This window comes from Maylandia zebra, linkage group LG18, assembly GCF_041146795.1.
Source record: "Maylandia zebra isolate NMK-2024a linkage group LG18, Mzebra_GT3a, whole genome shotgun sequence".
NCBI classification, from domain to species: Eukaryota; Metazoa; Chordata; class Actinopteri; order Cichliformes; family Cichlidae; genus Maylandia; species Maylandia zebra.
Window position 1 is genome coordinate 26,057,199 of NC_135184.1, and position 26,852 is coordinate 26,084,050.

Sequence of the window (26,852 nt, forward strand, 5' to 3'; positions counted from 1 at the left end):
TTTCCAAGAAATATTAAATAGATTCAACATCTTTCTTCAACAGAATTGCAGACTGCACAGATTGTACCTTCCCAAAGGAAAAAGTACTATAGCTTACTAGGGTATATTAGACTTAATAGTTACTATATACAGTAATGGACTTCTATACATTTTACATCAGATTAAAACTTGGGTGTAAGATTTGGATAATTATTTATTAAAAGCTAGACATTTTAAATGAGAATAAGAAAGAAAAGTATGTCTCTGTGCCCCCTTTTCCCTGTTAATGCCCTATCGGACCCCCTGGCTAAACTTTGCTAGATCAACCCCTGCACAGTTACCAGCCGTCAGCTACTTAGAAAAGGATCCTGGTGTAGAAAGTAAATAAATTCTAACAACAGCTTATCAAGCTTAAACGTGCTGCTGTTGTTCAGCCGCTGGTTTCCTCTTTCTGGCGCGAAGTGAGCAATAAACAAACAAGAGAGACGGACTCGTGACAGAAAAGCCGATCAGCTGATCATTGATCAGTTTCATGATTGAAGTAGCAACAGGAGAAAGAGGGAGAGAGAAGAGGCAGTCGCTCAATATATCGGTTGTCAAGCTTAACGCGGGAATGCTTTATAAACATCCAGAGATGAACTTACACACTTGCTTTAATTTTCTAGCGAGGCTACAAATACACACAGCCGCTCTATCACATGATGCCTACTGCTCCCACGTGCTACGGTTATGAGCCGAGTTGGGAGTTACTCCGTGTTGCAAGTTTTGTGAGGTGCTTTTTTGATATTTAATGGATCAGATTTTTTTTTTTCTCTGATATCCGATCCAGTAATTTACGTCAGTATCCGACCGATACCGATAGGTAATATCGGATCGGTCCATCTCTAGTTACAATGCATTCATATTCGCCATAGGTATTTTTATTATGAGCTAGAAAGCTGTAACCATCCAAAGCAGACTTACTTGGAGCTACAACACTGAGATAGTATTTGCACCTGCCTGTATGATATCAACCTTGATTAAACAAAAATGTGTTTTGTTCACAATGTTGCAGAAAAGGATCCTTGACCCACAATCCCAAATTGAAACAGTGATTTCTCTGATTGGTGTTAATACAAATTTCGGCTAATATACTGATGGTAAACCCAGGAAATACACTAGAAACTGTCAAAACACAAATATTTTTGAAAATCTTTAAAAAAATAAACTTATTTAAAACTAAAAAATTATGTTGTTATTCATTAGGCAAATAAAAAAACGAATTCCCATTTTGAAATCCAAATTTGAGCCAGGCTACTGAAAAGTGAAATGAATCACCCATAACATTCAACCACTAAAACTAATTTTTCTGTTATAGAAAGGAAACAACTGCAATTTGTATTTGTAATTTAATCTAATCTAAAAATAATGATTTGCTTATTTTTTTCGTAAAATAGTGTTTTCCAAAGCGATTTTAAGAAAATGAACGAAAATGTGTAGATTGAGTCGAAAGGGTTCTCATGTTTTGTCATTTTTCCGATCTCGTCATTTAGGAACGTGTTGGGTACCCGAAAGCGTAAAATGTTGACGTCAAAGGAGCTTGCAAAGAAAAGCGTCTGGACTTCTTTAAGTTGCTTGAAGACGTTAAAGAAGTCCAGACGCTTTTCTTTGCAAGCTCCTTTGACTACGATGACCTGGATGACTGAGAACCTTCACAGACATAAAATGTTGACGATTTGTCACCTAGCGTAAAATATTATGCTTAGGGAGTGAGAACGTGTTGAAATAAAGCCTAACAGTGCTGCTAGCATTGATGTAGACTGGTCTTCTTTCTTTGCCTCTCATTCAGTTTATTCCGTTATGAAGTTATAAGCTTTAAGAGTTGGCTCTTTGTCTGTCAGTCAGTGAGATTATGCTGAGATTATTAGTCCTGAGCAAAATTTGTTAAATTTGTTGCAAAGAAGGAGCCTATAGGCAAAGGAAGAGCAAAGTAAAGTAAATCTGTGTCCTCAGGCCACAAGAACTACATTTCAGAATGAAAAACTACAATCACACAGTTCACAGTATGTGTGTAAGTCTATGACACGATGCTGCTCAACAAGCTGTAACCACTGCCTTGTGCCCTGCAGGGTTAGCTCTGCCATGGATGGAAAATGAATTAGCGAGAATTAGCAAGATATACTCCCCTTTCCATTACCCAAGCAGACAACTGACTCCGAGAGGGATTGTGGTTTGAACTGAGGGAAAAGAGGGAAAAAAAACAAGTCTTTATTGGAGCAAATGACTGCTGACGGACAGACCACATACTGCAGAGAACTTGGCCAAATGTCCTCAAAGGCAGTTTCAGAGAAAGATTTACTGTTGCATCATATATAAAGAGAAATATGGCTTGTAAAATAAGTTTGTAATTTACTTCAAATATTTTGTTAAAAAGAAAATGAGTAGTTAATCATTAGCTCACACAAATAGACCATTCGGGCTTGCCTGCCGCAGGGTATTAATTTTCCTCCCATTTAGATGAAGCTGCTTTCTGCTGGAAAGTACAGCTTGAGGTTTTTTGCCGAGAGGCAGGTTCTCCTTCAAGCAAGAATCGTGCTAAAGAAAAAGTGTAACGTGTTCTCTGAAGTTTCATTCTGATGAAATAATCTGTATTTTCCCAGTCTGGTCCGCAATCTTAACCAGCCAAAATCATTATCCTTTGGCTTTTTACACTTCAAACACATAGATTTTACAATGTGGACTTTGTCAGTTAAAGAACAACTGAAACAACACAAAGCAGATGGAAGTGTTTAAAGTGGGTTAGTTGACCTAAAGGTCTCATACAGCTGGCATCCTTCCCCAAATTATATCCATTATGTAACTGCGGTTTGTGGTGAGGGGAGCTGCAAGGTAAGCTGAGGCTGCACTGGCCAATTAAAACAGTATAGTCATGAAACAGTAACCTATGAGCGTATGAATTGAGACCAGTCAATCCAGATGCCCACAGGCTCTTGATAACCTAAGTTATTCAGTAATACAATAGCAGATTAGTCTAATAGAATCAGTTTACATCTATTTGATAGCTGGCCTTGGTATTTTTAAGCAGTAGAAATAAATAAATAGTGTGGATGAGCATTAGACAACAAGCATTAGTTTGCACTTTATCTTGTTTTCAGAGGCAAAACACAGGCAGCAGTAACAGTTACTATAATAGCTAAACTCTATTCTCTATTTGGGGTGAAAGAAGAAAAACACTTAATGTGTAACATGTTCAATTTTAAAATACACTGTGTTATTTGAACCTTTAAACACAAACAGCTGTTGTTGTGAACTAGCATGGTGCTAGCATGATGCTTTATACTTTTAGGTAAAGTCCCTCTGATATGATGTTATATAGTTTCTTTCAGTTTGGCACATTTCATAGCATTTTTTTCTCGGCTACAGGCAGCCAAAAAAAACAAATACACACATAATGTAAAAGGCTGTGAGTGGTTTAGTTTCTTTTTTTGTTTCAGACACCCACATACAATCGACCTTTCAGACAGCAGAGCCTTTGGTGGAAGTCTGGGCTGAGGACTAAGTTTATTGTGTACACACTGTGGCCCCCATACAACCGTCATAGTTAACATTTAACTGACAGGCACCACCACAATTGAGAGTGTTATTTTCGTACGTTCTTGTGTGTGTGTGTGTGTGTGTGTGTGTGTGTGTGTGTGTGTGTGTGTTTCATGTATTATTGATGTCGGGGACCTAAATCTCTTACGGGGACATTTCTTCTTTTGGGGGGACGTGTAGAGTAAAGAATTGGTGGAACAGGTGTTTGATCTTCGGTGATGTTACACATCTATACGGCCTTTCAAAACCACAGAGTTGTTATTAATTGATCCTGTGTAATTTGGGTCATCTTTTAAAAAACAAATTACAAATAGACCCACCATACTACTGCAACAACAAGAGGGGACCAGCCACGACCTTATTTAAAGGTTAGTTCAAGGCATTCTCACACTGTCCTGGCTCAGAGGAAAACATCTTTAGAAAGATTAAATGAAATAACGACTTTTAAGAGGCATTAACATTTCTGTAACATTTCTGGATTTCTGTTCAAACGATTTTTTTATACTTTGTTTCCAAGGAGCCCGACTTTCTTGCCATTTCCTATGCTGGTCTTGAGCAACAGTTCACGTTTTCTGAAAGTCTTTCAAAGTTTTTCTTTGTGTCTGTTTGTTTGTTTGTTTGTTTAAGTCACTTAACACTGACTTATAAATCTTTCAAGCACAGACAAAAAATACACCAAATTATATCTTTAGGCACTTTGCTAATAGTTTCCAGTGAAAAGACATTTATTTACATTTCTTTAGTTTTCTAAAATTTTCTTTTGCATTTTCTTCTTAAAATGAGAGGCATATAATGGTGTTTTATGTACCAGCAAGGTGATTTTCAAAGAGCTATTAGCTGAAAGCTTAGCAGATCTCAGCATGGTGTGCAGGCTGTCCTTTAAAATTTTAAACTGGACAAGTGGAAGACAAAAGAAGAAGTGACAGGCCTAACAAACTATCTACAGCAGATTAATGCCCTTAAGAAATAGGAAAAAATCCATCAAAGACCTGACACAGCATCTGACAGATGGATCTGGACTTTCAGATGATCTATTTACTGTTCACTGAAGCCTCAGAAATGGTCTCAGTGAAAGGGTGTCTGTGAAGAAGCTTAAAAACATACCTGGATAGAAAAACACATAATAGAAAGGTATCAGTCGAGGATTGGTGACTAAGAACCAAATAAATCCAAAGATCTTTGAATGTTCTTCAAGAAGCTGGGAGAACTATTGCTGAAGACTACTTAAAGAATTGTTTGGGGATTTCAGACTGTGCTGATGAATAAAGGCAGTCATTTCATTCAACTTTGTTAGAATTGTAAAATCTCTGTATTTTCCCGTTTGCACAGGTTTTCACAGTCCTGTACGCTAGCTTCAAACATCACATCTACATAATTTATAGATGTATTATATATAGATTTAGCAACAATTATGATTTTTGTGTTATTCTGTGAATGAATGCTGTTGTATCATCCCAAGTGACGATAACACTTACATACTAATCTTTAAAATTTGAATAAAGCATAAGTTCCAAACAGACTTTCAACAGTCCCTGAGAGGAGAAAACTACATTCTGTAGAAAGATGTTGATTCAGCTAACGTGGTAATCATTAATCTGATATCAGACAGAGTATAAAGCTCTGGATCTTCACTCAGGAACTCTTCATCCCGTCACAGAGCGAGGTATGAGAATAACACGAATTGTTTTCGTGTTTGCCCTGGCTGCTGCTTGTGTTCCTGCCCTCTGTGGCGAAGAGGAACCTCCGGTCCTCCACCTCGAGGCTCCTGCTGAAAGTCAGTCCCGCTTTGTTGCTTTGGATGACGTGTATCTCCCGGCAAATGGCCTCCTCCAAATGGGTCAGAGCCTGCGGCAGTTTGCACAGAAAACAAAGGGACAGATAAATGATATCTTCCAAAAACTCAACATTTTCAATCGCTCTTTCAGCCAGCTGTCAGTGCTGGCCAGCGAAATCAAGGTGACAGAAGAAGAACTGAAGAGTACTGCTACTGTGTTAATGGCCAACAATGAAGAACTCAGGGGCTTTTCTGAAGAGATCAGCTCCAAGATGAACAGCATCCTGCAAGAGAAAAGTCAACTGCAGAATAAAGTGGAGGGCCTCGAGGAGAAGCTGAGCAGTCTGTCACTTGGCCTTGTGCCGAGTGAACGAGCAGCAGAGATCAATAGCCTTAGGGTGAGTAACCCGTTGTTAGAAAGAAAACCTGCACTTGATGTTTCTGTCCTTTGCTGAGGTAAAAAAAAAAAAAGATCACTGCAACAGTATTGTGCAACAATAAACTCTAAAATAAATCAGACAACCTTTATGCTTTTTGGCTACTACAATAATCTTTGTTTTCCATCTATTCTCTCAGTGTTTGAATGCTGTTATACAAGCTCACAATACTATATTATTATTAACAATCATTCTTTTTTTTCAACATTCATCCCTGATCAGGAGGTGATCCAGAGCCAGGAGCAAAGCATTACACAGCTGCTGAAGGCCGTGAGGGAACTAAGTGACCAGCTCATCTACCAGAGGACAAAGATCAATATTCTAGAGGAAAAGGTAAATAATAGAGACCTCAGTAAAAATGATTGGCATCTTATGATTGTTTTGTTTGGTGGTGACTCTTCATCCATAACAAATGTGCATAACGCTGGGAAGGGTTTAGCTAACTAAGAAAATAAAATGCATGATTCACCTCCTGTCGTCACTTCAGTCAGAGTGAATACAGAGTGAATTCCACTCAAATGCAACTTTAGTTGTAATCATCTCCAAGTACCTGGCAAAAGCATCTCTAAAGCAGCAGAAGATCACACTGGGGGGTCTACCCTGTTAGCTAAGAACAGGAAATGGAGTCTACAATTCAACAAACTCACCAAAATTGGACAATAGAAGATCAGAAAAAGGTTGCCAGTTCTGATGAGTCTCGATTTCAGCTGCTGAAAGCAGCGTGAAGCTCATGAGAGCATGGATCCATCCTGCCTTGGGTTAATGGTTAGATATGGTGGTGGTGTAATGATGTGGGGGATGTTTTCTTGGCACACTTGGGGTGTTTTGTACTGACTGAGCATTGTTTGACTGTCACAGCCTAAGTATTGTTTCTGACCATGTCCATGAATTATACTGTGATATGTGCGCACATACAAGCATGTGCAGCCTCCAGTCTCCAAATCTAAATCTTACTGAGATGCTGATCATCTGAGCCAGTGCTGTAGTGCTTTATACATTTCACTGAAAAAGCTTTTGAAGATTTCTACATAGAGTCAGTGAGAAGATTTTTTTCTGCAAGCCAAAGGTTTTTCTGACAATTTTCCACAGCTGACAGCCAACATGTTAGCTAGCCCAGGAGACCATTGAGAAGATGCCAGAAACCTTCAGCGCTGAAGCTCCAACACTCACCCCTTACCTGACCTCAGGCTCTACCAGCAGGACCAAAACAATCAATAATATGGATAATGAAGCTTAAGGTGATGTTGTGAGCGACTTAATGGTTTGATATCTGTAATGTGTTATTAAAAACCTGAAATATTCAATCAGACCTCGAATGCTCATCATTTACAAGCGTGTCCAGGATATTTCCTGTGGTTTTCAGCATGTCATTAATACAGTTTCATGAGAGAACTGTGCAAATAAGGGCTAAATGAATGCGATTGATAAATATAGACTCCGCTACTAACAATTACAAAAAAGAATAAGACCTCTAAAGATAGTTATTTATCAGTAACGGGTTATTGGTTAATTTAACACATACAGTATGAAATTGTCACCAGTCACAATATCACCACATTGTTTGATTTGTACATCCCAAATTTGTGTAATACTGTATACAAGGCAAAGAAAAGCCAAAAATCCTGTCTGGGAGGTGTGAGGCATTAAGTAGTGCAAACTAATTATTGTTTGATGAAGTACTCGATGAATCAGGGGAGCTCTACTTCAGAAAAACAAAATAGCGCTCCGTCATTACCGAAGGATCATTACTCATTTATTAATGAGTGGTGACCAGCCAAAAAAGGTTTTAAAAACCGTGCAAATATAAAAGCTATAAATTTAAATCCCCTCTTCTCTATGTTTTCAACTTAGACCATGGAGCAAGAGAAAGGATGGTTCAGTAAATTTTGATCAGTAAAAGTATGAAAATGGTTTTGGAGATTATGGAGGTGAGATTTTACAGAGAAAATAAATTCTCAAATTCCACATTTGATTCTTATCATCATTACTATCATTATCATGTAATTTTATAATCTCTGTGACTAACACAGGGTGCCTGCACCCCTGTGAGCATCTTTGTCTGCGTCACTTTTCATGTTTACTTGTTAAACCATGTTGGCTCTGAGCCTCCAAATCTCTCTCTCGTGCACACAGAGGAGTTCTGGCTTTGTCTCAGGAGGATTCAGTCTCTATCCTCTTCAGGCAACTCTGTCCTTCACATAGATCTGGAGGACTTGAGACAGAACAGATGCTTCATCGAATACAGATTTTTACCTTGATGGGCCAACAAGCAACTACACCATTCACCTCACGCACGTGTCTGGAAATCTGCCTGACCCATGAACAACCTCACAGGCGTGATGTTTTCCACAAAGTATAGGAACCATAACAACCATCAGGACACCAGCTGTGCCCACCAGAAAACCAGTTGGTTACAGCAGATGCACATGTAATACCCATGTTTTATTCCCATGGGATTTGCATCCCATGTGAATAAACTGAATGAGATAATAGGAATAATGAATGCTTGTTGTCTGCTATTGTCTTCACAGTATGCGCTTTCTATCATTTTCTAAGTGGATGCTGGTTCAGCACCTGTGGAGACACTAACCTGAATGTGAGATATCTTCACATGAAACTAAAGGAGTGGACTGAATGTAGGAGAGGGATCCAGGGGATGTCAGGTAAGAGGTGTCTTCTTTCAAATTGACCCAGATCTCCATCTATCATGTGGCACCTCCCAAAAATTGACTTCCCCTGAATCAGACGTCCTTCCTGCATGTGACAAATAAAGAACCTTGAACTTGAACTGAACTTGAACTTCTCTGATCTGATCCATTTCTATAACAGGGTCATGTCTGTTCTTAATTCAGTGCCATCTGAGGTGCTGACAATCACGGCATCCAATACTGATTTTTGTCATTGGCAGCAGCGATTCCTCCAGGTTTCCCCAAATCTCTTGATTTTCTCATTTACTGCAGATGGTGAGAGTCTTCACAGTTTCCACAATTTGTCACAGAGTTTTACCCAGTGTGTTACTGACCTGTCACTAATTAACATAATTAGTTGCAAAATGTTCCTCCAGCTGTTTCTTTCCGATACCACATATGCTTACAGCTTTTTCCTGCCCCGTTCCCAACTTTTTTAGAAATGTTGCTTCCATTAAATTCAAAATGAGCTCATGTATTACTTAAAATTATACATTTACTCCATATGCATACTTGATATGATTTTATTTGTGAATAAAATGGGGTTTAAGAGATTTGCAAATAATTACATTCTGTTTTTATTTATATGTTACAAGGATCAGATCATAGAGAAGAAACAGTCACATATGAACAGTTTTTATATTGGGTCACATTTACTCACTGACCCCTGACAATTTGGGAAGGATCCCTTGACTGGATCATGACATAGAAAGGAAAAAGTTGGATGCATATATGAGGCTCCACAATCTCTTCTTGAATTGTTTCTATATGTTTTTCATGCTGACCTTTTTTATGTAACAAGAGCAGCATCTAAAAGTGTCAGCTTTTGTTGTGATTAATAGGTTCCTTGTTTGATATATTTGTTATTATCACAAAAATCAAATAACTGTTATAGAAGACTTTAAAAACTGGAATTTATTCACTTCTGAAATGCTAAACGCATAAATTTTTGTCACTGCTGTTGTCAGAATTGTAATGGATTAAAACTGTGTTGGAGAAAAATTGAGAGCTTAATTTTGCTTTATATATAAGAGTCGTTACAGATGAAGTAGAATTGTTGGAGGAAATCCATATAATTTAACAACAGGCATCATTTTGTGGAGTTGTAAGGAAGAAAAGTTCTGACATTTTGACTGGTGGGATATATAAATATAAACAGGCAAACCAAACACTAACATGAATTTGTATCAACTTACAGGAAATGGGTACACGAAGCTTTTATGGAAGGAAAGAATGTGTTTACATGTGACACATTACAGTGAGAACAATGAACTGGATGAGAGCGAGCATGAGTAAGAGTATCCTGGAATCAGGTCTGAGGACAAATGAGGAGATCCGAGGTTAGCTGAGGGTCATACATATATAATGTGCGTGTGTAGTAAATGAAGTGTGTTCAGGTGCTTGGAGAGGATGTTATGCAGTGAGATGTAAGGTACCAGGATGCAATGATACTCTAAAAGTCAAATAATATAAATATCATATCCAACTCTGTTTCATAAGCTTCTCATACAGGACATTCAGTGTCACACACACTGAAACTCTTAACCATATGATTGCCTGATTTTGTTGCATGAGTCTGAGAAAACGGTAACATTTTGGTACCTTTATAGCACACTGTTACCCTGACGCAACAAACTAATTTCTGGTAAGGGGTGGGAGGAGGGGCCAATTTGTTTGATATATCAACAAAGACCTCAAGCTCCCATAAAGTAAGGTGAATTTTTTATGTCTCCCATTAAACAAATAAATAATTAAATCCATGCTGTAGTGGTTTTAATATTTAATGTATTTTTTTGCATTGTTTTAAGTAAGTACATTTTAAATAACTTCAAAATAAATACATTTTAGTTGGATTTTCACATTTTTTCAGTAACAAAAAAATAAAACAGAACCCAAATTTATGCAGACAAAACAAATAAATGTCCATCCATTCATCCATCCATCCGCTTATCCTTTTCAGGGTCGCGGGGGGCGCTGGAGCCTATCCCAGCTGTCATAGGGTGAAAGGCGGGGTACACCCTGGACAGGTCGCCAGTCTGTCGCAGGGCTAACACACAGGGACAGACAACCATTCACACTCACTCGCACATTCACACCTAGTGACAATTTGGATTAATCAATTAACCTATCCCCACAAGCTGCATGTCTTTGGACGGTGGGAGGAAGCCGGAGTACCCGGAGGGAACCCACGCAAACACGAGGAGAACATGCAAACTCCACACAGAAAGACCCCGACCTGATGGTGGAATCGAACTCAGGACCTTCTTGCTGTGCGGCAACAGTGCTAACCACCGTGCCACCGTGCTGCCACCAAATGCCACCATAAATGTTTATTTATTTATTTATTTCACGTGGCACACTGACTTTTGAACAAATATTTCAAAAGGCTGAACTTTTTTTCTACTGATTGGTTAGGAGGGCTCAGTAAACTCCAGAGGGCAGTCTTGTTCCATCGCGTGCAGATGACTTCACTGAGATTTGATTGCACCATGAAGTATGTCTAATGTGAAAACTGATACTTCCTTAAAAACTCACATGTGTGTTCCCGATTACACTCTGACTGCTTGTCCCACGGTTTGCTTCCACAAACAGCATTAAAAACGAGAAATATCCTCCCCTGAGATAGTGTGAGACATGACTTTGATGACAGAGGTCATACTTCTTTTATGCATAATGAGTCTAATCACAGCTGCAGGACTAAACAAATAGACAAACCATTCACACGACAACCACACCTAAACACACACACACACACACACACACACACACACACACACACACACACACACACACACACACACACACACACACACACACACACACACACTTCTTTGTGTTTTGCCATGCAGACTTGACAGTGATCTCCCTGCACATGTGTGAAGCAGCTTCTTCAGTTACTCTGCCTGCCTCTGCACACACATTAGTTTGGAAGGTTATTTTAGGCTGCACAAGCACCCTCTGCTTCCAGTGAAATAATAGGAGGAGTCAAACTCTTGCCTTTCCATTCTGCTCCTTCGTACCATTCCTCATGTCAGCTGACAGGGGATTTCCCTCTAAATAACAAGTTCCCCTTCGCTGTCTGTGCTGCAGCATTAAGGTAGACCTTTATTTTGAAACAATGGACAACAGCCCTCTGCAGGTCTTGACTGTCCCTACAGCCCCCTACCCAGACCAGCGACCCAGCACCAACGGCCTGAGGAAAAAGGTCTATGTGTTCCAGTCCAGAAGGAACTACCTTCACAACTTCATCCAGAGTGTCTTCTCTTCCATTGACCTGCGCGATCGCCAGGGTTCAACCATGGTGGTGGGGGGAGACGGACGCTTCTTCAATCGAACGGCTACTCAGGTCATTGTGCAGATGGCAGCTGCCAATGGGGTCAGTGTCACCATGTGTAAGGGCTTGCTTACCTTGTTTGTGTGTGCATGCTGGCAGGTGAGTGTGCACATGAGCAGATAACTGCATGTGTGTCAGTGTCACCTGCCCCAGTAACTTATTATCTCTTTGTCAGCAATTGTACCTTCATGTCAACTGCAACCTGTGACTTTTGCTTTTACTGTCCAAACTATAATCAAAAAGTAGAAAAAAACAAAAAAACATAATTTTTGATGTAATTATATTTTTTAAAAAATAATTGTAACTTTTAAATTAAATGATAAATTGCATATGGATATAAGATACTGACTAGATATTACACTAATCTCTGTTCAGTATCTAATATCCGATCTAATAATAAATATCGGAAATGTCACTTTGAAACACTTCCAAGTCCCAGAGTTCTCCGTGTCGAGGGAATGCTCTCCATCACTCCCTCTATGACCTTTTTTTCTCCTCCTCTAATAATAGGACCCTTCCCGCAAACATAATCTGAGCTACCTGGGGTCGGGGAGGTGGGGGTGGGGAGGGTATCCCCTTGTTTTAGTAGCATAACTGATCCTTTTCCTGGGAGATTAATGAAAGCAAGGCTTAAGTCTTATTGGCAGAGAAACATCCGCCACCATTACATTCAGTCACCATTTACTGATCTTTCAAAGCAAATAACTTGCATTTTAATTTGTGGGCTGAAAGGTCACCTGATGTTTATTCTATACCACATTAGCACTGGTTTGCATGAAATACTACCTAACCACTTAGCCACTTAACCTAACCAGTTGCTTTTTATTTTCTCTGCCGACATAAACACCTGACACTTTAAACGCAGCACACGTCAGGTGTTTGGAACACATATGGCCTACACAAGTGTTCCAGATTAGATCCAAATTAGTCTGCTAATTGGGCCGGGTAAATGATATAATTAGAGGGATTTAAAATACACGTACACATGATAGAACTTGCTCTTGGTGTGCCGCAAGTGCCGTTTGTGAAATAAAATATCCTATTTACTTCTGACAAGACCTGTGACAAACCTGATATTTACTGCTATTCCCACCCCTGCCTCACGCTGATATATCAAGATACGTAATTTTCTCACCCAAGTAAAAAACGCCTATGTGACTTTTCCCCAGGTGGGTCGTCTGATCATTGGACACCACGGGATAATGTCCACGCCAGCCGTCTCCTGTATGATCAGGAAATGCAAAGCCATCGGAGGCATCGTTCTCACTGCCAGCCACAACCCCGGTGGACCTGATGGAGACTTTGGCATTAAGTTTAATACTGCAAATGGAGGTATGGTAACTTGAGAGAAGAAAGCATGCAGTCGCAATGGCCAAGTGCAAAATAGTGATACAGGAGAAGTCAGGCATTTAATAAGGCCTCATTCGGATATGTGGCTCAGACACAGAGAAAATGTGATGCTTGTATTGGCACAAATCTGGGACAAAGTTCAAACACATCAAAACAACACACAATATTCAGTATCGCTATTCCTGTCAATAGAAGATTTTTCTACTGTTACAATACTGTAATTTTACACTGTCATCATAAAACCAGGCTTCTTCTGCCTCATCCAGGCCCAGCCAACGAAGCAGTCACAAACAAGATCTTTCAGATCAGCAGGACCATTGAGGAGTTTGCCACCTGCCCTGGACTACAAGTGGATCTGACAACTATGGGAAAACAGACCTTTGACCTGGAGAACAAGTTCAAGCCATTCACAGGTGAACTAGAGCATTAATGTTAGTCTCTCATTCATCATCGAAATTAATGAGCATGCGGGGGGAAAAGGGATATGAGGCTAGTTATATGACTGACCAGATATATTCTTTGCAGGTACAATTACACATATTGTCTTTTTTCTTTGTGAAAGGCGTATTGTAAGTGTATTTATGTATCTCTTTCCCTGATGATGGATAGAGTTTTGTTTCTGATTTGTGCAGTGGAAATCGTAGACTCTGTGGAGTCCTACGCTAACATGCTGAGGAACATCTTTGACTTTGCTGCTCTGAAGGAGCTTCTGTCTGGCAAGAACCACTTCAAGATAAGACTGGATGCCTTGCACGGAGGTCAGAGAAAATGCTCTCATAACTAACTCATTTATCGTATAATGTCATAGTTATATTTGTACGCAACTCCAGCAAGTTCTTTAACTCATTTGCTTATGAAGCATGATGCTATTCAAATCTATATGATTTCCATATTTCTCACATTCATGTCAGCAACGTAAAAGAGAAGCTTAACAATATTACAGAAAAATGGAGATAATAATGAGATAAATGTTTGAGGCTCTGTTCTATTCTGGGAGAGGTAACATTGGGTTGTCAGATCTGTGACTTTACTCTCATTAGATTACTAAATCTATTTTGAGCGTCCCCAAACACTGAAACAAAACGTCAGGGCTGAAGCACTGTGAGCCTCAGTTTTCTCCTTGTTGTTGTTTTAAAATACTTTGTGCAACACCAGATCTGCCTAGTTCATCTTTGTCCTCTCTCACCTGTCCGCTCTGCAGCGGTAGGACCCTACGTGAGGAGAATACTGTGTGTTGAGTTGGGTTGTCCTGCCAGTTCTGCCATTAACTGTGTCCCTAAGGAGGATTTTGGAGGTCAACACCCAGACCCTAACCCCATATACGCTACAGATCTGGTTGACAGCATGCGAGACGGACAGTATGATTTTGGTGCAGCATTTGATGCCGATGGGGTGGGCTTACCGAGTTATTATTTCTGCTTTTTACTTGTTTGTTTGGTTTTTTTCAAACATTACAAGAATATATGTAATATAAAAATGCAGCTTCAAAAGACATTTCCTTGGGCCTGAGAAACCTCTTTCTGCTTTCTAGGACCAGAACATGATCCTTGGTAAACATGGCTTCTTCGTCACCCCATCTGACTCCGTGGCTGTGATTGCTGACAACATTTTTTGCATCCCGTACTTTCAGCATGCAGGGGTGAGAGGTTTTGCTCGTACTATGCCCACAAGTGCGGCATTAGACAGGTAAACGTGTGGCCTGCTTTTCAAATATCACCATCAAAACAAACTGCCTTAGAATACTCTTTCATTGTATTTCCTTCAGAGTAGCCAAGGCAACGAAAATCGAGCTATATGAAACTCCCACTGCCTGGAAGTTCTTTGGGAACCTCATGGATGCAGGCATGCTGTCTTTGTGTGGAGAGGAAAGCTTTGGTACAGGTACTGCGTGTCCGTGCCAAGTAACTAAATCGAAGAAGACGAGGATTCTGATTCTGGGCTTTTGTTTTATGTTTTCTCAACACTGTCAACCTAATTCCACTTCACGCTTCAGGAGGAGACCATATTCGTGAGAAGGATGGGCTTTGGGCTGTGCTGGCATGGCTGTCTATCCTGGCCACCAGAAAGAAGAGTGTGGAAGATTTAGTTAAGGACCACTGGCTAAAATATGGAAGAAACTACTTCACCAGGTGAGATGTGGACACACTAAAAAAACACCGTATTATTACTGAGGTTATGTGATAAAGTTTTTTTTTATTTGTTTGCTAATTTGTTTGTTCTAAGAGGCTGAAATATAGTTAAGCAGAAATTGTGTCACTGATACAGATGAAGCTGTAACAGGTGGGTCGACGAGACATGTGAAGACACATGTAGAACATTACTGACACCTAGTGGAACATATGTGGCATTGCACTGTATGACAGAACATTTAACATGAGAATATTATTAGTAGTAATATTAGTATTAGTATTGTCTGTACTGACTCACTTTTGATTACAAAATATTCATTATCAACACAAATTAAGCCACATCACAAAACATATGTAAAATAAGGCATCAATAATCAATAATAAGTACCTGTTAGTTTATTATTTATTTATTTATGTAGCCTTTTTTTTCTCATTAGATTTTTGTTTCTACTCTTTACATTTTGCCCAGGTATGACTACGAGAATGTAGACATAGATGCAGCATGTGAAATGATGGAGGATTTGGAGATCACAATCACCGACAAGACCTTTGTGAGGCAAAGATTTGCTGTGGAAGACAAAATCTACCAGGTGGAGAAAGCAGACAGCTTTGAGTATGCAGACCCGGTAGACGGCACCATTTCCAGGAACCAGGTACATGAAAAACACTGTGGTGCATTTTTCTGTAATGATAGTCTTGCGGTATACACAGATGCATAATGTATGCGATTTGTCAGCATCAGAGCCTCTCAGCTGTGTTTGCAAACCCTAAAAAAATGTATCTCAGTCTGCGCTGGGCTGTCTTCACTGCAGGGGCTGCGGATAATCTTCTCTGATGGTTCTCGAATCATCTACAGACTCAGTGGGACCAGTTTTGATGGGGCAACAGTTCAAATCTATCTCGACAGCTACGAGAAAGAACACGTTTTTGGGGATGCACAGGTGGAGTATCTAAAAGTGAAAACTGCATTTTGACCAGAACAGGCAAAAAAGACAAACCTTTGAATCACTAAGCAGAAACTCTTTTTAAATGAAATGTAGCGCTGTGTGGTGAAAAGGAACAGTGTTACTGCTCTGTGGTTGTTTGGATGATTTTACATATGGCAGCAAGGTGCATGAGTCTCTAATTGTGCCATCCTTGTTTTGGACAGGTGATGCTGGCACCCCTTGCCACTATCGCTCTAAAGATTTCTCAGCTTCATCACAGGACCGGTCGAACTGGTCCGTCTGTCATTATATGATTCCTTATTAATTGACAAAATAACGCTCTTTTGTAAGTTTTTCCATCCTGTTTTTTTGTGTTTGTGTTTGTTTTTTATAAAGGAAGTCTCAAATCCAGTTGTAGCTACATATGATGCAAAAGTGTGCAGTTGAATGAAATTAAATGTGATATATTAAACAGCGTTTTTGTTTTTGGTTCGGTTGTGGCATGCTTTGGTGCTTTTTTATGGCAGATGATATTACATCTACTTTACTTTGTTTCAATTTTGCTTTTGTTAACTGTCATTTTCATTCTCACCAGTGAGGCCCTGGCTAAAATCTGCAAGATTACAGAAAGGTCAGCGTTTTTAGTAAAAAAAAATTGAACCTATTTGAGCATAATGTTTTCATAAAGTAGCACTTTCACTTCCTCAGTGAAACTCTTTAAAAAACAGCATCAGCACTGTCTCTTTTTAAAAAATCTTTTTCTTTTTGTACCAGTTATTACTGAAGACTACTTGACATGTGCAGTTGAGAAACTTAGAACATGACAGCAGCAGGTGCTGAGTTTAAAAAGAAGGAACGGGCTGTTTCCTGTCGTTAATCCTCTAAAACCGTCATTTGGATCATGCGTACCCCTTAATTTAGGGGAATAATAACCTGAAATTGAAGTTGAGTGCGTGGGTGGGTGCTTGAGAGTGAGTGACGGCTTTCCAGCTCGTTTGACTCTGTTGAGTCTGAAAATGACAAAAAGCAACAAGTCAGCATTTAAAGACTGCTCCCAAGAAAACATCTTCTAAAGATCTTTTAGTTTCACTGTGACAAGGGTCCTCTTTTTTTTCTTTTTTTCTTCTTTTACTTCACTATCTGTAAGTACAACTTATGCTGATACCTTTTTAGCACACCAACAAAGCAAAAACAACAAAGGAAACTTTTAAACTGCAAGAAAATATTTTTTCAAATAGCTTATCCATATCTGGTGAGTGCACCACATAATTTCCATCTGGACGGCAACAGCACAAGTCCACAAACATCTGCCCCAGCTCTGTGATCACTCATGCCCTTTGAAGTACTGTCCCTTTCTGTCTGGTTTCATCTCCATAATGCACTGAACCTGAAGGGGAACAACAACACAACAAGGGGAAGGCCAGCTGTGGTTCATCTCAGGCCCGTCGTGGTGTGAGTTTTGGTTCCACTAAAAATTTCAGTCTAAGATTGCACAAGTTTACATGCATAGTTACTCTGTGATCAGGATCTGTCCGTCAATAACACAATATTATATTACAGACTGCAAATGGAGGAGGAACTTAACTAAGGAGGACACAAAAGTCAAGTATTTATGAATGATAAACCTAATGTCAGTAAACAAAATCAAAACCTATTTACATGCATAGTATAAAGGTGCCTAAGAAGCACTAAAAGGTATTTTCATGCCTTTTGTAGATAAGTAAATCCATAACATGGTATTATATTCAAGGGTGTGTCTGGGGTCTAAATATATTGGCTCCTCTGGTGTCTCCACACCAATGCTATTGTAATCTGCAAATCTAGTAATGCCCAACATTGTTGGATGTGAGCATGTATAGGGCCAGAGTACAGAACCTGTACCCGGATATATTATTTGTAAATATAGTGCCTTCATAGTTTCATATTGTTCTTGCAGATTTTAAAGTATGAATCTAATATATGCTGAACTGGACTCCATTGGGGTAACAGTACTGGGCAGCTTGATTGGCATGCCCCCAGAGAACACCAGAACTGACTGGTCTGCCACTGGTGCCCTGTTTGCTTCACAGATGATGTTACAAGCATCACAAGGTTTGTCCTGCCATCTCCAGACTCTTTCACACCTGTCACATGTGCTCAGCATGAACCTGCTCTCATTTGGGTGACAGTGATGGACCTGGCAGATCTGTTGTTCTCAGGCAAAGACCGGCTGCATGGTGCTGAGCTGTGAACACAGGTCCCACTAAAGGATGCTGGGGCCTCATACCGTGCTCATGGAGTCTGTTTTTGACAGTTTGGTCAGAAACATGCACATGAGTAGCCTGCTGCAGGTCATTTTATAAGGCTCTGGCAGTGCTCCTGCAGTTTTTCCTCACGCAAAGGAGCAGAAACCAGTCCTGCTGATGGGTTTATGCCATTATACGGGCCTATCCAACTCTCCTTGTGTCACAGCATGGCATCTTATCCACACGCTCTGTTGGGAGATGTAGCAAACCGACTTGCGAAACCACCTACAGACAGTGACAAGAAAACAGATTAAAAAGCAAAACTACAGAAAAATCAGTCAGAAGGGAAGAGGGCAGGGCTGCGGTCTTTGGCCACTACCTGCAAAACCAGACCCTTTTTGCTGGGATTGCTTTCTTATTGCCTCACTAGTGTACCTGCACAAACAAAGGGGAATGGACTCAGTGCTTTATAACGTTTTTAACTTTTTATTTCTTGTACTGTGATGATCACATGTTCCCTTTTTTTTCAAGCAGTGTATTATACTATATTATTGTGGATAAAGCTCCCCAGCTGTACAGAAGCTGCTGTTCCAGCTCCAGCTGTAAGATTATAGTGACATATGCCATAATAAATCAGTAGTTACAATCCAGCAATATAATTCTGAATAATGTTTAGCTAATTTATAATACTGAAACTTTAGTTCTATTACTTAAGTAGGGTCATGACTTTTACTCAAGTAATAGTAGTTGTTATTCAATAAGGAAAAACTACAAGAAAGTATCTCTTGGGTAAGATAAATAGTCATAAATAATAATAATAATAATAATGATAGACTTGATATACATTTAAAATGTAGGGAAAATTAAGGTAACAAACAATTAAAACACTTGAGTAACGAATAAGTAATGTAGTCTGTATTACTGCAGCAGCTTATATTGTAACACAACACGCAGACGTGTAAAGCCCCCTGGAAGCACGCGCTAAATCCTCTCGTGCTCGTCATTGAGAGACTACGTCACCAGCTAGGACTGTTTGGGTCAACCTTGGTGAATGGTGTGAGGTGAAACTTTTTGCCTGTCAAGATTACAGTATATCGGTAAAGAAGTTCAAGCCCCAGCTAGCCGCAGAGCTACTGTAGCTTTAAGGAGGTCACCTGATGCAAAGAAAGGAAAACCCGACCGAGGAAGCAGGAAGTTCCTGTACGACGACATCGAGCCCGAGCACGTAAACAGTGCACAAAGAGCAGAAATAAACACAAAGAGGGGGTTTTCAGACGTTGACCGCAATGGCAGGCATTAAAGGTATTTTTTAATTTTGGCTCTGCTGGGTCAGCCGAGAGTTGAGTGTTAAAGTTTTTGAAGTTAAAAGTTTGTAAGCTGAGTTTTCCATACTGGTCTAAACGTTTGCTGTATCATCTCGAAACTCGCGTCTCTGTCGCAGGTCATTAAGATCTGTTGCCAGATAAGTTATTAACCTGTTGATTTATGCATTAGAGTTGTTGCTATTATCTAGTGTATCCTAACTCTTAGCTCTGCCACGAGTGCTCCACGCCTACCGTGTATTTGTTTTATATTTTGGCCAAAAACAACTGTGATTAATGTAGAGTTATTGATGTCTCGTTTTAGCACTGGTTGGTTTGTCCTTTAGTGGTGCTATTGGACTGACATTTCTTCTGCTGGGCTGTGCAATAGAAACGTATGGGTAAGTTCTCCTTGTAAACGTATCAGCAGCTATACGTGCTATTTTATGACACTGACTTACATTATTACAGAAATAACTGAGTTTTGGTTGTGCTCTGAACAACATCATTCGCTCTGCAGTTACATTGTGTGACTTTTGATTGGAGACAAAAGAAAAAGGCCAGATCAATGCAGTCAAGGCCTGTATTTATAGTCCTTATAGTCCTCTTGTTGGTCAAACTCCAGGAATGCCAGTTTCTGATGTGACTGAAGTTACTACTTCAAAACTGGAAATCACCCTAAGAGCCCCAGAACATTTTTCTGTAACTGGTTTCACAGTTTTAGAACTCCTAATGACGAGTAAACTGAACTTCAGGTGTGCTAAGATGTTCCATTCTTTTGAAGACGAGTGTTTCATGCCCTTTGTAAATATTTTTGACAATTTCATCTGCTTTTGCAGGGTCTACTGGCCGATGTTTGTCCTGATTTTCTACGTATTAAGTCCCATCCCGACCTTCATATCCAGACGCCTCAGTGACGACTCTGAATCCAGCAATGCCTGCAGAGAGCTGGCCTATTTCTTAACAACTGGCATTGTGGTATCATCGTTTGGACTACCCATTGTTTTGGCCCGTACCAACACCGTGAGTTCTCTTTACTTATTTAGTTTCAGATCATACTAAATGAGCGTAAATTCATCTGTGCGTACAAGTAGTGCATGTGCAGTGAAAACAAAATTACAGTGGAAATCTAATGGGCCATTTCTGTCATCCAGATCAAGTGGGGTGCCTGTGGATTGGTGATGACCGGAAACGCCGTCATCTTTCTCACCATCTTAGGCTTTTTTATCGTGTTTGGAGGCGGGGATGACTGGAGCTGGGAGCAGTGGTAAAGTGCCGTTGGAAAGTGGACACACAGATGGGCGGGTGGGTGGGTAGGTGGATCGTTGAACGAACAGACTGCAGACTGAGGGGCACATGTGTCCTGCACTCAATGGGGGATGAAGCTATAGTGTAGGCAGCAAAATGTCAAATGAAACCAGCGTGTTGTCATGCTGATTTTTATACTGGGGTGGGGATTAGGTTTGGAGATAACTGTGTGCCCTGTAATGTGCCTTACGTCTGGGACCAGGGAGAAATGAATGTCTGTACCCCTCTTATGTGCCATCAATATCCACATTAACACATATATGATTATTTTCTTCGTCTTGCCTTTGTTTCAGTTGCTGAATCACCCTGCTCACTGCAGCTATTATGCCTCAGTTAATCAATATCCTAAAGGGATCCTAAATAATAACTATTGTAATGTATACTGCAAAGCTTATACTGCATCATCTGCCTCATTGTTTAAGGGAGGAGTTATAGCTTGCTTATTATTATGAGCACTCTTTGCTAGTACAGAGCAAGTTATAGGACTCTTAATCAGGTGAATATATATTTGTGTTAAGTATGTTGTTTTGCTTTTGTTTCTGTTTGTGTGTTTCATTCCTCAAGCATTTTATTTTTTGTGTTCTGGTGCAATTGTTTACATTTTCACCAAAGATAATTTCTAGACTGCAATTCTACTGGAGCATATTCACCACTAAACTATATTTAAAATAAATAAATAAATGTAACACAGTAACACGATCCTCAAAAGCCAGCCGAGGCGTCTGAAAAATGACTCTTTGTACGATCAGTCCAGAAAAAGTAGCCATTAAACTTTATTCTTCTGTACATTACAAAGCAATCCATAATCCTGACAAAATGTTATGGCATAATGAATTCTTTTTTTTTTTTTGTTTTTTTACTTGTTGAATGGTAAATACTGTACATGTTTGCTATTTTTGTCCTAGTAGGTGCCTTCTCTCGCATACTTCTTCACACACGCCTGCCTTAGACAATGTACCTTTCAAAGGGTCTGGTTGTAATTTGTTTTTCACCATCAGGGCCTGGTGAAATCTTTAACTTTAATTTAACATTTGCATCCTTGCATGTAATGTTCCCATAGTCAGTCAATAACTAATGATGAGCTTTGTTTGATCAGCATGTGTAACGAAACCTGTCACAGAAAGAAATGTTCGCAGAAAATTCCTGATTTCCTAAACATCTGCTACACAGTTGCTTTTCAGAGGGAAATGTTGTATTGTTTGTATGTAACTGACATGTTCAAGTCCATCAACGGGAAGAAAGTGTACGTTCTCTGTTGTGACTGCTATATTCACACTTTAAAGACACTAAGGAGTGCCTAAGAGTTCTGTAAGTTTTTTTATAAGCTCCTGATTGCACTTTTCTAACACTGATTAAAACTCTCTGTGTAGTGAAGCAAATGCACGGGCTCTGTCTGTTTACTGATCGTGATTTGATGAGAACTTGATTTGACTTCTGTACATCTCACCTCTTTGTCGCTCCTGATGGCTGATGCATCCAATCAGACACCTGCGCACTGTTTATACAGCAGAGCAGCAGTAGCGGTTGTAGCAAACCCCAGAAAGGGCCTCTCATGAGACAAGAAGTGGAAAAGAAGCTGTGTGGGTGAGTGTTTTGGAATCATTTCCTTCTGGTTGGATTTTGACACAGGTGTGAACAGCTGCTAAATTTGTAATTATCTGTTTATTTATTTATGTTTGCTACTTCATAGTTTGCGTACAAGCTTATAATCCTCACTGAAAAACATATTTCTACTTTCCCTTTCCGCAATTTACAAACACACAAGCATTAGTAATGAATGCAGACTGGCAACAATGCCAGTTGTGAACAAACCGCATAACAAAGGAGTGATAAAACCCAACATTACCTATTCAGGGTTAAATTGCATGTGACAGAAATCCACCACGCAGCTGCACACCACCTGAGTGGTTTAATTCCATTCTCTGTTCATGTGTGTCAGGATGCGCCGAAGCCGCCTCACCAGTCTGAAATGAGTGCATTTCCTCCACAAAACAAAAGAACCCGCACTCTGCATATGAATTGTTATTGTTTATATGTAAAGCATGCTGCCTGCCTCCACTAATTGCCTTTTATATGAGAGTGGGCACAACATGTATAGTTTATAGTCTAACATCTCTACAAACAGGTTTAGCAGCTGTATCATTGCTGCTGCGTAAAAGTCTCTTCTGAAACGCAATAGCAAAGTTGTGTATGTGCAATGCATAATGTCTTCACTGCATGTTTATGCAAACTTTAAGAACTTGAACACTAGATACTGATTATAGTAAATGTAAATCTGGTTTTGGAAGGCATTAACATGATGAATTCAGCCACCTGTGTGAAACAATGGCAACAAGTTGCACTACTGAGGCACCCTGCAAAGACTTTTTATAGTCAATTTATGCTAGTGGGTTAGTCTCAGGAATGAAGCAGAGGCCTTAACATGGCTGTAGATAAAAAATAAAAATAAAAATCATTTTGTAAAGAAAAGTTGGGGATTGATTGGTGAGAACTAACAATTTGTTAGAAAGAAGAGCCAAATGCTCCTTCAATTACATCAGTGGGATTAATACCATGTGAATCGTGTCTTCCGACTACAAAGCTGGCACCTTGAAGTGATGCAAGTGTCTGCCCAGGGAGAGAGAGTAAGTGCTGAAGTCAAACTACATCTATACTCAACATAATCTCTCTGAAAGTGAGGCATTGAGAAGAAAAGAAAGATGAAAGGAAAGATGAAGACGAAAAAGATGCCCAGGGACACCCATTCATCTCTCTTTCAGGACAGCTGTTGCCTGGCAACAACCAAGGCATCAAAATCATTCTAAAACACTCCCGAGAATGCCCTTGAACACAACACAATGCAACAGAGTTTTGAGTAACATAACAGCGCAACACACTGTGCAACACGCATACAGCGTTTGTTAATGTGTGATGCTGCAATAAACACTACATGACACTGCCGCTGTGGTGGGTGGCAGTGTCAAAGGCAACACACTGTACAGCTCAGTGCAGACACACAGTCAGCGCAACAGAACCCAGTTAAACGATGCAAGACCAAAAAGAAATGAGTAAAGCATAATGCACTGCACCAAGAGGTAACACAATGTTAACAACAGTGCAGTAACACTGCTGAAGGTAATTCTAACTAGAACAGGCAGATATATATTTAAATACCTACTTTTTCCTGTAGAATAGTGGTTGCCAAAATAAAATAAAAAGATTCCCACAAAACAAGAATATTTTTTTCATTACCGTCCTCCATATGGTCTATGGTCCAATGAAACTGATGAGACTGTATTTATATAATAGTTTTAGGATAAGAATTGCCCCAAATCGCACCCAATACTGGAATTGTTGGTAAGATCTTAATCAGTTTACAATCATGAGGTTGCCCTTGGAAAACTTTGTTCCTTTTCACAGGTCTGTAACCCGTCTGTAGGCTACATAGACTGAATATAAAAGATGCACATTAGCATTAGCATGTTATGTAGTTAGCATTTTGGCCACCTCCGTATTTATTTTATGTTGTTTGTTTTATGTTGTCACCAGTGCTAAATGATCAGCTATATAGCAGTCTTGGTTAGCATTCATAAACTGTATGAGATTTTCATTCACAAAAAAACTGGAGCACAAACAGATGAATCCACTGAAAATGCTTTAAATGCGAGCAACAGCACAAACACAGTGAAGAGATCTAGCTGAGTGACTCAAAATAGCAAAGCGAGGTCTAGCAGACAGTTGCTGGCTAGCACTGCCTGTGTGAACACAGTCAAAATGTTCACACCCTTAACTTGAAACCAAACTCCAAACAAATGAGTTATTAAAAAAAAAAAAAACTGTCTCCCTCCCCTCACCCCAAACCAGTCCCAGCAGATAGCTGTCCCTCTCATAGCCTGGTTTCTTCCTGCTAAAAGGGAGTTTTTCCTTTCCACTGTCCCAAGTGCTTGCTCATAGGGGGTTAGTTTGAATGTTAGCGCCTTGAGGCCATTGTTGTGATTTGGTGTTATAAAAATAAAATTAGAATGGAAACTTCCATCATTTCTATCTAATCTGCTGAAGTTGGGCATTTTAACCTCGGAATCTACGAGGACTGATTCACTTTCAGAGCAAGTCTCAAGATTGAATTGGTGAACTTTCAGTTCTTTGCTCTTCTGCACTGGCTTGTTTTTATCTATGTAGCAGCTTTTCAACTTGAGTCAGTTCCAGCTGGCATGGGCAAGAATAATAGATTATAGACAGGTCCATCACATCACTGCATGTAGATAATTATTTTGTATGTGAAACATATAATTAACCTTTTTGATAAAAATAAAATAAATATAAATAGTGTGGATAACTTTCAGTTTAGCTCAGTATCCCTGACCGCTATTTAACAGAAACGATCCGCATATGAGGAAGTTAATGAAAGCCAGAGGGACTTGTAGAGCCATTAAATAGTAATCCATATCTTGCGCTGGCAGGAAATCAAATGGACGATGCCGAACAGGCAGCAATAGTGAGGAGCCACAGAGGGCGTGAGCGCTGTAAAGCCATTGGTAAGCGGAAGGATTTGCGTCGTGGATGTTAAAGCCAATCGATGCGCTCGCGAGGTCGTGAAAGGGATCGAGCGCGAATGGCACAAATGGAACCTAATAAAAGGGGGCGCGTGCTCGGAGCGCAGCACAGGAACAGTGCGTACAGTGTGTTGCAGTAGACACGAGCGCGTCGGAAAACGGATAAAGCCTATTACTGGTAAGAGACCACGTTTAACCGTTTTCTTATAGACAAAATGTCGTTTTCTTTAGCTTCCAGGAAAATAAATAAAGAAAAAAACTTACCGAGCTTATCATTTGTACACTCAGAGCTTTATGTTGTTTTTCCTCTGTAGCACACAACAATAGCCCACGCGACATTTTTGAAGTTTTGATAAATGTGTGCAGCATCCCTTTAAAATATGTACAGGAAAGGATAATGGAATTAGTTATTTCAGATATTTACGAAAAAAGGAGTTTCAGGACGTTCAGATGACAGGTTTCCGTAATTTGAGCTGTACCGAGGCTATTCTGGGTGGAACACGATCGACACTCGGATGTCTTGAGTTGCACTGAAAGGTCTTTTGATTTAGTCATATCACGCAGTTTTCGTGTCTCTGCGCAGACTGCTCCTTATCTCTCCGGTGACTTTTCTTTGTGGGCATCTCCCTTCCTGTTGACAGTCGACTTGTTCAATTTTTTTAGTGTGTGTGTGCGTTACACTAAAAACATTCTTAGATTCTCAGGTTAGACGCACTTTACTGAGTCTAACCTAAGAAATCAAAGTTAGTGATTTCTCTCCTAAACAAGCGAGTTTGATTTATGTCTGAGTTTGTGACAATTGTGTGGGTGGCGAGAAAGGGAGTATTTGTGAACTGTAGATGGTGTGATAGAAAACTTGGATAGACCCACATTAACAAAACCTGTCAACCCATTAAGCAGTGAAGTCAGGGTTGGATGAGGTCAGTCAATTATGGATAGCACTAGTTAGGCTCATTATTTTAACTTGCTCGAAAAATGACGACAATATTCTAGTAATTGATGTGTCTAGCTTTAATGAATATAGGTCCACAGTGGTGACACATTTACTGGGAATGGCTCCAACACTTTCAAGTTCATCATCTCCCTTTGAGTTTTTATTGGTGCTGAACTTTGTGAACTTTAATTAAAGCCATCACTGTTTGTCATCTTATGAAAGGTCTTTTACCATCTTTCACAGCGCTAAGTGGGGCACAACAGTAGCCATTGATTGGTACATGAATATCCAATAAAACTAAGGCACAACACACAGATGCTAAAATGTCAGCAGGCTGGTGATGTCATTGGTCCTTTCCAAATA

The 26,852-nt window shown here is 39.8% G+C and overlaps 4 protein-coding genes across 4 annotated transcripts in view; all 4 read left to right on the forward strand.

The window, feature by feature from the left end:
• The first annotated feature begins 5,217 nt into the window (after positions 1–5,217).
• On the forward strand, positions 5,218–7,653 carry LOC101480842 (angiopoietin-related protein 3-like). Its single transcript, XM_076877027.1, has 3 exons — positions 5,218–5,724; positions 5,986–6,096; positions 7,615–7,653. Exons 1-3 carry the CDS (start codon positions 5,218–5,220, stop codon positions 7,651–7,653), a joined length of 657 nt encoding a protein of 218 aa, XP_076733142.1.
• A 3,820-nt stretch (positions 7,654–11,473) lies between these two features.
• LOC101483254 (phosphoglucomutase-1) lies at positions 11,474–16,661 on the forward strand. The gene is made up of 11 exons (XM_004567156.4): positions 11,474–11,826; positions 12,954–13,116; positions 13,401–13,547; positions 13,767–13,892; positions 14,336–14,526; positions 14,666–14,820; positions 14,900–15,015; positions 15,128–15,263; positions 15,733–15,916; positions 16,076–16,204; positions 16,414–16,661. The coding sequence occupies exons 1-11, from the start codon at positions 11,569–11,571 to the stop codon at positions 16,501–16,503; spliced, it is 1,695 nt and encodes a 564-aa protein (XP_004567213.1). The 5' UTR covers positions 11,474–11,568; the 3' UTR covers positions 16,504–16,661.
• A 2,873-nt stretch (positions 16,662–19,534) lies between these two features.
• leprot (leptin receptor overlapping transcript) lies at positions 19,535–22,402 on the forward strand. The gene is made up of 4 exons (XM_004567157.5): positions 19,535–19,716; positions 20,041–20,116; positions 20,555–20,738; positions 20,870–22,402. The coding sequence occupies exons 1-4, from the start codon at positions 19,701–19,703 to the stop codon at positions 20,984–20,986; spliced, it is 393 nt and encodes a 130-aa protein (XP_004567214.1). The 5' UTR covers positions 19,535–19,700; the 3' UTR covers positions 20,987–22,402.
• A 3,199-nt stretch (positions 22,403–25,601) lies between these two features.
• Positions 25,602–26,852, forward strand: part of LOC101483836 (3',5'-cyclic-AMP phosphodiesterase 4B) — a 45,066-nt gene continuing 43,815 nt past the window's right edge. The window contains exon 1 of the mRNA XM_004567158.5: positions 25,602–25,733. The gene's annotated coding sequence lies outside the window, so the exon portion shown is untranslated. The remainder of the gene's footprint in view (positions 25,734–26,852) is intronic.